The following is a 14,410-nucleotide window of genomic DNA, read 5'->3' as shown; positions in this document are numbered from 1 at the left end:
ATTTCAGCTAAAGAATATCAAGATAGAAACCAAAAGGATTGATGAATATCTAAAGGAGTTCAAAGGTATATATGATGGTCTTTCAGCCATACACAAGAATGTTGATGAAGATAGAAAAGTGATCAACTTTTCTAGAGGACTTGTTCCAAAGTACAAGACCTTTAGGACTATCATGTTGGGAAAGACTCCATATCCTATCTTGAACCAGTTTATCAATGCTCTTAAAGGATTTGACATGAGAGAAGACGAAGATGAAATGACTCAACAAGGCTACAATATTGCTTTTGGCCAAGGGATCTAAGAAGAATGACCTATATGCACCGGAGGACAATAACGCATCAAAGGAGTGAAAGAATACAGACACTATTTGGCATGCTAGATTAACACACCCTATTTTGAAGTCCTCAAAGATTCTTATTAGTAATAAGTGTATTGATGTCAAGTACTGGAATAAAGTACCTATCGTTTGTGTTAGTTGTCAGCTAGGAAAAGGATGTAAGCTTCCATTTAAATTGAGAAATAAAATTTAAAAAAAAGCCTTTTGCTTAAAATACATTGTGATCTTTGGGGTCCAGCACCTGTTGAATCATCTCAACATAAGAAATACTATATGGTGTTTGTTGATGACTTTACAAGATATACCTGGTTCTATCCACTAGGAAGGAAATCTGAATTCTATGACATTTTTGCTATGTTTCAAAAAATGGTCGAGAAACAGTTCACAAAGGCTATTAAGATTTTTCAGTGTGATGGAGGTGGTGAATTCAATAGTACTGCATTTGTTGAGCATCTAAATATCTGTGGGATTATTAGACATATGTCATATCCTCATACACTTGAGCAGGATGGAGTCTCTGAGAGGAAACACAGACAGATAGTAGAATTTGGTCTAACTTTGATGTTTCATGTAAAGTTGCCACAGTTTCTTTGGGTAGAAGCCTTCTTGATAAATATATTCTTAATTAACAGAATACCTTAATTAGTGTTACAAATGGTAACTCCATTCTTTAAGTTCTTTTGAGAACATCCAGATTATATTAGTCTAAAGGTATTTGGATGCAAGTGTTTTTCTTACTTGAAAGGAAAATCAAAATTCTCCCCAAAGACCTATCCTTGTGTGTTTATTGGATACAGTAGCCTTCTTAAAGGCTACAGGTGCTATCACCCACCTACCAAGAGAGTGTTTGTCTCAATACATGTGATCTTTGATGAAAACACATTTCCCTATGTGTAACCAGATGCACCACTAGACAGTTCAAGTGACTCTACTCATCTTGCTACCTTTATGAGTTTTTCTCCAGGTTGCAACATACCTCAAGCTCAGATGTGGACTCTTCTAATTCAGGGAATATGTTGAATGGACCACTATTAAGTGATCAAAGTGATCGGCCCAAATCTTATGTGAATGCACCACCACCAGTGTTGAATGGATCACCACCATGTGATCAGCCCACATCTGATTCTCCTGCTGATGCACCAGTTGATGCTCCTACTAATTCTACAGAACCTACACCAACAACTGACCATCCTACCGAATCTCCTTTAGCAGTAGTTCCTGCAGCAACAGATGATCACATGATTGAAGCAACTCCCAGACTTCATTGGATCACTACTGATGCTCCTACTGAACCTCAATGCATTGGATCAAGTTAAGAATCAAACAGCTCAACTCAGGACAATGCACCTTCTTAATCTAATGTTTTTTCAGTTTATGATCCACGGTGAATTCAGCTTGAAGTTGACTTGTCTCATTGGTTCAACACTAAAACTAATCAGGATACACAAGCTATACCAACAAAATCAGAACCTATTGATGATGCAGAACCAGAAGATCACACATCCAGTGAGACACATGTGTCTGGTAGCAACTAAGGATCCACGGACAATAAATGAGGCACTTAGCTAACCAAAATGACTTATAGCTATGCAAGAGAAAATAAATGCACTTCACCAAAACAAGACTTGGACACTAGTTCCCAAGGCACCTGGTATGAACATTGTTGGCTCTAGGTTGGAATTCAAAACCAAGTTAAAGGCTAATGAATCCATCGACAGGTACAAGGCAAGACTAGTTTCCAAAGGGTATTCACAGCATGAAGGAGTAGACTTTGAAGAAACCTTCAGTCCAGTTGTTAAAGTAACCACTATAAGAGTAGTTCTCTCAGTAGTTATGAGTCTCTGCTAGTGTATCAGGCAACTAGATATAAAGAATTCATTTCTGCATGGATATCTACAGGAGGAGGAGTACATGAGTCAGCCACCAGGTTTTAAAGATCCTAGGCATCCTGACAGTGTGTGTCTTTTAATGCATTATAAAAAAGGCATAGTCTGGCTTCTTCTGTATGTTGATGATATAATTGTCAATTAGAGTCACACTGCTCTAATTTCAGAAATCATTGGTGAACTAGGAAAAGAATTTGCTATGAAGGATCTTGGTCATCTACACTTCTTCTTGGGTATTGAGGTCACCTACTTTACTGGAGGCATTCATCTGAATCAGAGTAAGTATGATGCAGAATTACTTGCCAAGACTAGCATGGTACTTGCTAAACCAATAATCACACCTCTAGCACATAAGCATGGTCTACAAGAAGTTATGGATGATCCAGTGGATGCTTCACTATACAGGAGTATTGTTGGCAGTCTGCAGTACTTAACTCTCACAACGCCATACATAGCTCATGCAGTGAATTTGGCAAGTCAATTCATGCAAAGTCGAAACAACACTTATTACCAAGCTATAAAAAGGATCCTTAGATATGTGAAGGGCACAACTGAGTTTGGCCTAAGGATCTTGTCTCAGTCACCATTCGTGTTATATGATTTCTCTGATGTAGATTGGGGAGGGTGTCCTATGACTAGAAGATCAACTACATGCTATAATATCTACCTAGGAGCTAACTACATAACTTAGACATCCATGAAGCAATATATAGTGCCAAGGTCTAGTGCAGAACCTAAGTATAGAGCACTAGCCTCGACAGCAACTGAAATGACATAGATAGCCTACATTCGCAATGACATTAGGGTTCATTTAAAGACTGCACCAATATTATTCTGAGATAACTTGTGTACACTATATATGACAGTCAATCTAGTAAAGCATGCCAGAACAAAGCATGTTGAGATGGACTGCCATTTTGTTAGAGAAAAAGTTGCTAGTGGTCAGCTTGTCACAAGGTTTGTTAGATAAAAGGACCAGCTAGCGGACATTCATACTAAGGCATTGACTAAGCAGGTGATTGCAGGTTTTCGAAGCAAGCTAGATGTGGTAAGTCCAGCCCTCACTAGCTTGAGGATAAGGACAAGCTTACACGAGATAAGCTTAGTTAGATTGCATTGTAGAGTTTGTACTCAACTCAAAGTAATAGTCATACATGTAGTAGAACTCTAAATCATTTGTAGAAGTAATCCCTTAGCATATTTAGCCTAGTGTTTCGATTATTTTGTGACTTCTATAAATGTAATCACTTGTGGCTTTGTAACTAGTGTGAAAACATAAGACTATTGAATACAATGCCTTCTCAGCCATATGATTTCTACATCGATTACTTAACAAAATTACTTAATTAAACCAAACAAAAAAATGCGAAGATAATCGCCAAAATATTCCTCTTTCGATTAAATAAGCGGGCGACTAAAGTTGCATTCAATTCAAAGCTCCTTAAACGAATTCATGCAAAGAACTAGAGTTAAAATACAAAAATATAAATCAAAATATCATATCCATCAAACCCTAAGGTAAACTACTCCATAATCATGGAGAAAGTCATCACATATAAAAAAAACATGAATTCAATCCAAACTCGGGGGTTGAGTTGAGGAAATAATGATGAATCCTTGTGATTTAAGTCTTCATTGCTCTTCTAATCTTCCGTAGATCACAAATCCTCTAAAACTCATATTTTTATGTATTTATACCGTGTAAAAATGGGCCCGAATAAAACTATCATTTCCAAGCCGAAGTGAGAAACGTTGGAAATTATTTTGTACTAGCGCGCCAGTCCATGCGGTGCCCAATGCTCTGCGCACATGGGGTTTTCAGAGAGCTAAAAATTTTACTCTGGAGGAATTTCGCACTAGCACCCCATGCCCCGCGGTGCGCCCCGCAACACACTAGTGTATTTTTTCGAGAATAATTATTTTTTCTCAATTTTTAATATCCAGACTTGTCCTCAAACCCTGAACACGATCCTGGCTGAATTCTTTGGGCTTCTGTTCATATTTCAAAGCTCCAATTCATTCATTTTAGCCCTAAACTTGCTTCTCAACTCGAAATCATATCCTACATAATATAACGCACGTAATAAGTATAAAGTACTAACAATTGGCCTCAAATATAATCAAAGTATAGTAATTAGAGTATGAAATATAGTTTAAAACGTGAGTTTCTAGCCTACCATCAACACCCCACACTTAAATCATTGCTTGTCCTCAAGCAATCAAATTATACTTCATATAGAGCCGGCCTTTTCATCAAATAACTTCTCTAACTCATCATGCTAAGAATATTTAAAGCAGACTAAGCACCATATCATAACATCCTAGCCTCAAAACTCGACCCAAAAGAACGAAGTATTTTTCACAACCTGCTCACTCACTCTAACACAAAGGCCAACGACAGTACCTTTCCTTTGCAAATTATGTGACTTCACACCAAAAATAGAAAGTAATTCCACATACAATAAAATTCAAGAACAAATAAGAGCTCGAGACAGAAATAATTCACTCACTCTCGGAAATAAGATTCATGTGCTATAGAAGACGTACCATAGGCTTGCCCATAGTGTAATACTCTACTAGGTTGAGCGCATTCAATCAAAGATCAAGTAGGACTTTATTTTGGTTGTAATGTAGGTTGTGAAATGGGTAGGATAAAATTTGGATAATAGTGACTACACCTCCCTGAGCACTTTAAAATATACAATTTCATAATTTAAAACCACACATTTGTGTTGTACCACTCCCAACCATCATAACATACTAGCCACAAGCTTCCAATTTTTTAAGAACAAACAAGATGAGACTACCGCTAGCAAGGAATCAATTTGTTTTCTTTATAATACATACACAAACTCTTTTTTTCCTTTTCAAAGTTCTCATTTTTTTCCTTCAAGCAAATTCACCTTTTTTCTTTCCATTCCTTACAAGAGGCTCTCCCAATTTTCAAACAGTGCACCTTTCTCCAAAATTCTAAGTTCCAACCAAATGCCTGCCCTATGTGCACTTAGCCTTTAACAAGCTCATAACAATTTCAAGTGCTCAAGAGAGGTAAAAGGTTCAAACAGATAGTCAATTCAAACAAAAAGGAGGTAGTTGCCATAGAAAGTAGGATTACAGTCTCAAAGAAGCTAACTAAGATACACATTAATTAGGTGGGTAGAAACATGTATTTAACTCAACAAAGAAATGTCTCTTTCACTTCCTATACTGAACAAGGCTGCTATTTCGCTTTGCAAACGCACTGGGCAAGTTCTAAACATCAACTGACATGCACAGAATATCACAAAAACCTCACACACACATTGGCACATAACTTACTTTGGATCAGATATATCCTGACTCTCTAGTCAATGCGGTTAAACAAAGTCGAGATCAAACAAACTAAGGCACTTATAGATGAGTCAAGAAATTAGTGATTCTAGGTTATGCTTAAAATTTCTAAATTCCACTATTAAAATTTATATTTTAATTTTAATAATCAACAGGTAATCCAGATAAAATCTCAAATCAATTTTTAGAACATTTACCCCTAACTTGTAGTCGAAATCCACAAAAATAAATTCCGGTACCCAACTCAAAATATCCAAAAAAGATGAATAAAAATAAAATCCCTAAAAATTCTTATCCTTATATACCTAGGAGGATAGGTGCAAGATAGTTATTCAAGATCTAGCTCTAGTTCAATTCACTTAATGTTTTAATTATTTTTATGAATACACTCGATGATCAGTTCAAACGTGTAGCCAAAACTCCTCTCTCGATTAAATCTTAACTCTACGAGTTGAACTAATATAAAGCCCTGTAAAAAATATGCAAGAACTCGTTAATGGATTAGTCCTAAGGCAAACGTCTCTTGAATATTCTCCTAACTTGATTTAATCAACAATTCAACAAGCTCTTTGGATTGTTGAAAAAGCTGATCATGATAAGGACAAGCTTACACGAGATAAGCTTGATTAGATTGCATTGTAGAGTTTGTACTCAACCCAATATAATAGTCATACATGTAGTAGAACTCTAAGTCATTTGGTAGAAGTTATCCCTTAGCATACTTAGCCTAGTATTTCAATTGTTTTGTGACTTGTATAAATGCAGTCACTTGTGGCTTTGTAACCAGTCTGAAAAATACGACTACTGAATACAACTCCTTCTCAGTCTTGTGATTTTCTATATGGTATTAGAGCTTTCTGAAGCTACGCTTCCCACACCAGAAACCAGATCAAACATGGCCATAACAACACCCTCAACCTATTTGTGTCTATCACCTACTTCACTTCTTCACCTCATTTCCTCCTGTCCAGTTAAGTTAAAACCATCAAACTATCTAATCTGGAGGACACAAATACTCCAGTTGATTCAGGTAATGAAGGTGACAAATCTGATCAACGAAGGCAAGCCAGACACAAGGAGTTCATCCACTTCTGCTAGTGCAGATAAGGCACTTGACAAAGGTGATGACAACACTGACTGGGAGTAAAAGGATGTGCTTCTGAGGAGTTGGATCTCTACTAAAATGGATGAGGAAAGCATGTACCTCATTGTGGGATGTTCAACTGCCAAACAAATGTAGGACAGGAAACCATGGATAACGAATTTCAGCTTAAGCAACAGCTACAGAATATCAAGCTAGAAACCAAAAGTCTTGATGAATATCTGAAGGAGTTCAATGGCATATATGATGGTCTTTCAGCCATACACAAGAATGTTGATGAAGATAGCAAAGTGATCAACTTTGCTAGAGGACTTGGTCCAAAGTACAAGACCTTTAGGACTATCAAGTTGGGAAAGGCTCCATATCCTACCTTGAACGAGTTTATCAATGCTCTTAAAGGATTTGACATGAGAGAATATGAAGATGAAATGACTCAAAAAGGCTACAATATGACTTTTGCTGCTCAAAGAGGAAGAGGTCGTGGGGGTTACTCTAACAAAAGAGGAAACTCAAACTTCTCCTCAAAAGGAAGAGGTATCAGATCTGCAGGACAAGGTAACAACCAGACTAATTAAGCTTCCCAGAACACTAGAAATTCAAGTCAACCAAAAAGCAAGGAAAACTGCCAAATATGTGGAAGGAAAAACCACACAGCCTCGAAATGCTTCTACTGGTGGTGCTATTCCTACCAGGCTACAAAAGACTTGCCACAGGCTTTTTCTATTGTTAACTTGTAGAATACACAGGCTGAGGATAAAATCATGTATGTTGACTCTGGTGCAAGCAGTCACATAACTAATTCAATAGGTAATCTGTCAAACCTTCAACCTTATATTGGTCCTGATAAGAAAATAGTTGGGAATGGATCAAAACATGACATCACACATATTGGTAATGCAACAAAATCAGGACTTAAAGTAAAGGAAATTCTTGTTCTCCCTAAGATTAAAAAGAAACTGATATAAATTAATAAGCTTACTAAGGACAATTCTTCTATACTTGAGTTAGATGAATTTGATTTTGTTGTAAAGGAAAAGAGCTCAGGGAGAATTCTGGCCAAGGGATCTAAGAAGAATGACCTATATGCACTGGAGGACAATAACACATCAAAAGAGTGGAAGAATACAGACACTATTTGGCATGCTAGATAAGGACACCCTATTTTGAAGTCTTTAAAGATTCTTATTAGTAATAAGTGTATTGATGTCAAGTACTAGAATAAAGTACCTACTTTTTGTGATAGTTGTCAGCTAGGAAAAGGATGTAAGCTTCCATTTGAATTGAGAAATAAAATTAAAAAAGAGCCTTTCGCTTAAAATTTATTGTGATCTTTGGGGTCCAGCACCTGTTGAATCATCTCAACATATGAAATACTATGTGGTGTTTGTATATAACTGTACAAGATATACCTGGTTCTATCCACTAAGAAGGAAATCTGAATTCTATGACATTTTTGTTAAGTTTCAAAAAATGGTCGAGAAACAGTTCACAACGGCTATTAAGATTTTTCAGTGTGATGGAGGTGGTGAATTCAATGGTACTGCATTTTTTGAGCATCTAGATAATTGTGGGATTATTATACATATGTCATGTCCTCATACACTTGAGCGTAATGGAGTCTCTAAGAGGAAACACAGACATATAGTAGAAACTGGTCTGACTTTGATGTTTCATACAAAGTTACCACAGTTTCTTTGGGTAGAAACCTTCTTGATAGATGGATTCTTAATTAACAGAATGCCTTAATTAGTGTTACAAATGGTAACTGCATTCTTTAAGCTCTTTTAAGAGCATCTAGATTATAATAATCTACAGGTATTTGGATGCAGGTATTTTTCTTACTTGAAAGGAAAAATACAATTCTCCCCAAAGACATATCCTTATGTGTTTATTGGATACAATAGCCTTCTTAAAGGCTACAGGTGCTATCACCCGCCTACCAGGAGAGTGTTTGTCTCAAGACATGTGATCTTTGATGAAAACATATTGCCCTATGTGTAACCAGATGCACCACTAGACAGTTCAAGTGACTCTACTCACCTTGCTACCTTTTATGTGTTTTTCTCCAGGTTGCAGGATACCTCAAGCTCAGATGTGGACTCTTCTTATTTAGGAGAAGTGTTGACTGGACCACTATTAAGTGATCAAGGTGATCGGCCCACAGCTGATGTGAATGCACCACCACCAGTGTTGAATGGATCACCACCACGTGATCAACCCACATCTGATTCTCCTGCTGATGCACCCATTGATGCTCTTGCTGATTCTACAGGACCTACACCAACAACTAACCATCTTGTCGAATCTCCTTTAGCAGTAGTTCCTGCAACAACAGATGATCACATGATTGAAGCAACTCCCAGACTTCATTGGATCACTACTGATGCTCCTACTGAACCTCAATCCATTGGATCAAGTTAAGAATCAAACAGCTCAACTCAGGACAATGCACCGTCTGAATCTAATGTTTTTTCAGTTTATGATCCACGGTGAATTCAGCTTGAAGTTGACTTGTCTCATTGGTTCAACACTGAAACCAATCAGGATACACAAGCTATACCAACATAAGCATAACCTATTAATGATGCAGAACCAGAAGATCACACATCCAGTGAGACATATGTGTTTGGTAGCAACTAAGGAGTCACAGACAATAAATGAGGCACTTAGCTCACCAAAATGGCTTGCATTTATGCAAGAGGAAATAAATTCACTTCACCAAAATAAGGCCTGGACACTAGTGCCCAAGGCACCTGGTATGAACATAGTTGGCTCTAGGTGGGTACTCAAAACCAAGTTAAAGGCTAATGGATCCATCGACGGGTACAAGGCAAGACTAGTTGCCAAAGATTATTCACCGCTTGAAGGAGTAGACTTTGAAGAAACCTCCAGTCCAGTTGTTAAAGTAACCACTATAAGAGTAGTTCTCTCAGTAGTTGTGTGTCACGACCCAAAATCTAAACCATGGTCGTGATGGTGCCTATCGTGTTACAAGGCAAACCTATTTCCTAAAATATTACTACTAAATTGATTATAAGAATTTAATAAAACAATACCAACATTTGAATTTCTCATAAACTAAATCAACTCTAAATATAATATAGAAAATGCAGAAACGAGCCCCAAACATCGGGGTGTCACTAAGTCATGAGCATCTAAAACTATGAACTAAGATATATAAGTTGTCTAACTGTCCAAAAAAAATGAAAAGAGGAGTAACAAAGTCTTGCGGACGCTAACAGCTACCTTGCAGTTTCCAAAGATAGCCGGCCTGAATTTAATGATCGCCGCCTTCTAACTCACCTGGATCTGCACATAAAGTGCAGGGTGTAGTATGAGTACAACCGACTCAGTAGTAACAGAAATAACTAAGGAACTGAGCAGTAGTGACGAGCTAAGCAGAATAATCCAATTATTATTTCCACCATTAAGTACAAACAGGAGTAGACAGGTAATTTCATAAATCAGTAAGACTATAAGGAAAATTAACAGGTAAATGCAGCAACAATAAAAGTAAATACAACCTCACAGCAATGTCACTCCATCACTCAACACTCACACTCAGCACTCAACGCTCAACACTTTGCGCTTACTGGGGTGTGTACAGACACCGGAGGGGCTCCCAAAGCCCAAGCGCTAAGCACGGACATCTCACGTGCCATCATATCAATACCTGGATCCGTACAGTCAACTCATGTGCTACGCGGACAACTCACGCACTATGGTATCAATACCCAGACCCGCACGGTCAACTCACGTGCTATGCGGACAACTCACGCGCTATGGTATTAATATCCTCACAACCAGTCCCTCGGCCTCACTCAATCATGTACCTCACTAGCCTCACCATCATCAACAAATAAGGGAACACAACCCACATCAAGTATCACAACATATTAGCAAATAATAGAGACTGGGGTAAGCATGTACAATAATTTCTATGACTGAGTACAAATAATGTGAGAATGAATAAGCATGATCTCTAACATGAAGGCAAACAAGTTCAACAATAAGTAACTATGTAAACACAGATGATGGAAATGAGACCTCACAGGACGGACCAATTCTCAATCCCTTGTGGTATACACCCACACGTCCGTCACCTAGCGTGGGTATCACCTTTAAATAGTCACACGATATCAAATTCTCCGGGTTTATACCCTCTTCTTGGGTATTGAGGTCACCTACTTTACTGGAGGCATTTATCTGAATCAGAGTAAGTATGCTGCAGAATTACTTGCCAAGACTAGCAAGGCACTTGTTAAACCAATATGCACACCTCTATCACATAAGTATGGTCTACAAGAAGTTGTGGATGATCCAATGGATGCTTTACTATACAGGAGTATTGTTGGCAGTCTGTGGTACTTAACTCTCATAAGGCCATACATAGCGCATGTAGTGAATTTGGAAACTCAATTCATGCAAAGTCCAAACAACACTTATTACCAAGCTGTAAAAAGGAACCTTAGATCTGTGAAGGGCACAATTGAGTTTGGTCTAATGATCTTCTCTTAGTCACCATTCAGGTTATATGATTTCTCTAATGCAGTTTGGGGAGGGTGTCCTATGACTAGAAGATCAACTACATGCTACAATATCTACCTAGGAGCTAACTACATATCTTGGAGATCCATGAAACAACACATAGTGGCAAGGTCTAGTGCAGAACCTAAGTATAGAGCACTAGCCTCGACAGCAGCTGAAATGACATAGATAACCTACATTCGCAATGACATTGGGGTTCGTTTAAAGACTGCACCAACATTATTCTGTGATAACTTGTGTGCACTATATATGACAGTCAATCTAGTAATGCATGCCAGAACAAAGCATGTTGAGATAGACTGCCATTTTGTTAGAGAAAAAGTTGCTAGTGGTTAGCTTGTCACAAGGTTTGTTAGATAAAAGGAACAGCTAGCAGACATCATACTAAGGCATTGACTAAGCAGATGATTGCAGGTTTTCGAAGCAAGCTGGGAGTGGTAAGTCCAGCCCTCACTAGCTTGAGGATAAGGACAAGCTTACACGAGATAAGGTTGATTAGATTGCATTGTAGAGTTTGTACTCAAACCAAAGTAATAGTCATACATGTAGTAGAACGCTAAGTCATTTGTAGAAATTATCCCTTAGCATACTTAGTCTAGTTTTTCGATTGTTTTGTGACTTCTATATATGTAATCACTTGTGGCTTTATAACCAGTGTGAGAACATAGGACTATTGAATAAAACTCTTTCTCAGTCTTGTGATTTTCTACATCGATTACTTAACAGAATCACTTAATTAAACCAAAAAACAAATGCAAAGATAATCACTAAAATATTCCTCTTTCGATTAAATAAGCAGGTGACTAAAGTTGCATTCAATTCAAAACTCCATAAATGAATTCATGCAAAGAACTAGAGTTAAAATCCACAAATATAAATTAAAACACCATATCCATCAAGCCCTAAGGTAAACTACTCCATAATCATGGAGAAAGTCATCACAAATAAAGTTGAATAATAAAAAAATATGAATTCAATCCAAACTCGGGTGTTGAGTTGAGGAAATAATGATGAATCCTTGTGATTTGAGTCTTTATTGCTCTTTCAATCTTCTGTAGGTCAAAAGTCCTCTAAAAATCATATTTTTGGTGTATTTATACAGTGTAGAAATGAGCTAGGATAAAACTATCCTTTCCAAGCCGAAGTGATAAACGTTGGAAACTATTTTGTACTAGCGCGCCAGCCTATGCGGTGCCCAATGCGCTGCGCACATGGGGTTTTTCAGAGAGCTGAAAATTTGACTCTCGAGGAATTTTGCACTAGCACTCCATGCCCCGCGGTGCACCCCGCAATGCGGTAGTGTATTCTTTCATTAATAATTATTTTTTCTCAATTTTTAATATCCAGACTTGTCCTCAAACCCCAAACACGATCCTGGCTTAATTCTTTGGGCTTCTACTCATACTTCAAAGCTCCAATTCATTCATTTTAGCCCTAAACTTACTTCTTAACTCGAAATCACATCCTACACAATATAACACACGTAATAAGTATAAAGTACTAACAATTGGCCTCAAATATAATCAAAGTGTAGTAATTAGAGTGCGAAATATAGTTAAAACGTGAGTTTCTAGCCTACCATCAACACACCACACTTAAATCATTGCTTATCATCGAGCAATCAAACTATACTTCATATAGAGCCGACCTTTTCATCAAATAACTTCTCTAACTCATCATTACAAGAATATTTAAAGTAGACTAAGCACCATATCATAACATCCTAGCCTCAAGACTCGACCCAAAAGCACCAAGTATTTTTTACAACCTGCTCACTCACTCTAACACAAAGGCCAATGACATTACCTTTCCTTTGCAAATCATGTGACTTCACACCAAAAATAGAAAGTAATTCCACACACAATAAAATTCAAGAACAAATAAGAGCTCGAGATAGAAATAATTCACTCACTCTAGGAAATAAGATTCATATGCCATAAAAGATGTATCATAGGCTTGTCCATAGTGTAATACTCTACTAGTTTGAGTGCAATCAATCAAAGATCAAGTAGGACTTTATTTTGGTTGTAATGTAGGCTGCAGGACAGATAAGGTACAATTTGGATAATAGTGACTACACCTCCCTGGGCACTTTAAAACATACAATTTCACATTTTAAAACCCCACATTTGTATTGTACCACTCCCAACCGTCATAACATACTAGCCAAAAGCTTCCAAATTCTTTAAGCACAAACAAGATGAGACTACCGCTAGCAAGGAATCAATTTGTTTTCTTTATAATACATACGCAAACTCTTTTTTTCTTTTTCAAAGTTCTGATTTTTTCCTTCAAGCAAATTCACTTTTTTTCTTTCAATTCCTTACAAGAGGCTCTCACAATTTTGAAACAGTGCACCTTTCTCCAAATTTCTAAGTTCCAACCAAATGCCAACCCTATGTCCACTTAGCCTTTAACAAGCTCATAATAATTTCAGGTGCTCAAGAGAGGTAAAAGGTTCAAACAGATAATCAATTCAAACAAAAAGTGGGTAGTTGCCAAAGAAAATAGGATTACAGTCTCAAAGGAACTAACTAAGATATACATTAATTAGGTGGGTAGAAATGTGTATTTAGCTTAACAAAACAATGCCTCTTTCACTTCCTAGACTGAACAAGGCTGCTATTTCGCTTTGCAAATGCATTTGGAAAGTTCTAAACATCAACTGACATGCACAGAATATCACAAAAACCTCACACACACATTGGCACATAACTCACATAGAATCAGATCTATCCCAACTCTCTAGTCAAAGTAGTTAAACAAAGTCGAGATCAAACAAATTAAGGCACTTATAGATGAGTCAAGAAATGAGCCTATGCGTCACAACTAAACCACTCACCACTATCAAGGCACAACAGAGTTAAGAATAGTTATCTCCATTTAACACCATCGCACAAAACTTCCCTATTCCTAACAAAAACACTAACTACTTCAAGCAAAACCCTTGGAAAAGAACCACGGCATAAAAAATCAAGGGAAAATTATTACACTACCTAAGAAAATAAAACAAAAATGAAAGACAAAAATTTGTTTTCTTCGGCTTTAAACCCTCATGAAGACAGTCGAGGAAATCCATCATCGAGAAAAGTCAACTTTTTTTTTCAAATAACGCTAGCGAGAGTACACACACAAATAAAAAGAGATACATATACATATTTAAATCCCCCACCACACACTTTAAATTATGTCATGTCACCATGACAC

General features: G+C 37.3%; 1 protein-coding gene across 1 annotated transcript; it reads left to right on the top strand.

The window, feature by feature from the left end:
• Positions 1-9,239: 9,239 nt before the first annotated feature.
• LOC138902520 (uncharacterized) lies at positions 9,240-11,371 on the top strand. Its single transcript, XM_070190395.1, has 3 exons — positions 9,240-9,560; positions 10,871-11,019; positions 11,185-11,371. Exons 1-3 carry the CDS (start codon positions 9,240-9,242, stop codon positions 11,369-11,371), a joined length of 657 nt encoding a protein of 218 aa, XP_070046496.1.
• The last annotated feature ends 3,039 nt before the right edge of the window (positions 11,372-14,410 follow it).

This window comes from Nicotiana tomentosiformis, chromosome 12 (assembly GCF_000390325.3).
Source record: "Nicotiana tomentosiformis chromosome 12, ASM39032v3, whole genome shotgun sequence".
NCBI lineage: Eukaryota > Viridiplantae > Streptophyta > Magnoliopsida > Solanales > Solanaceae > Nicotiana > Nicotiana tomentosiformis.
This window is presented reverse-complemented; position numbering and strand designations above follow the sequence as displayed.

Coding starts and splice junctions, on each gene's coding strand:
- LOC138902520 (XM_070190395.1), top strand. CDS start 9,240: ATGCAGAACCAGAAGATCACACATCCAGTGAGACATATGTGTTTGGTA. Junction 9,561..10,870: donor CCTCCAGTCCAGTTGTTAAA/GTAACCACTATA, acceptor TATCTGAATCAG/AGTAAGTATGCTGCAGAATT. Junction 11,020..11,184: donor AGTATTGTTGGCAGTCTGTG/GTACTTAACTCT, acceptor GTCACCATTCAG/GTTATATGATTTCTCTAATG.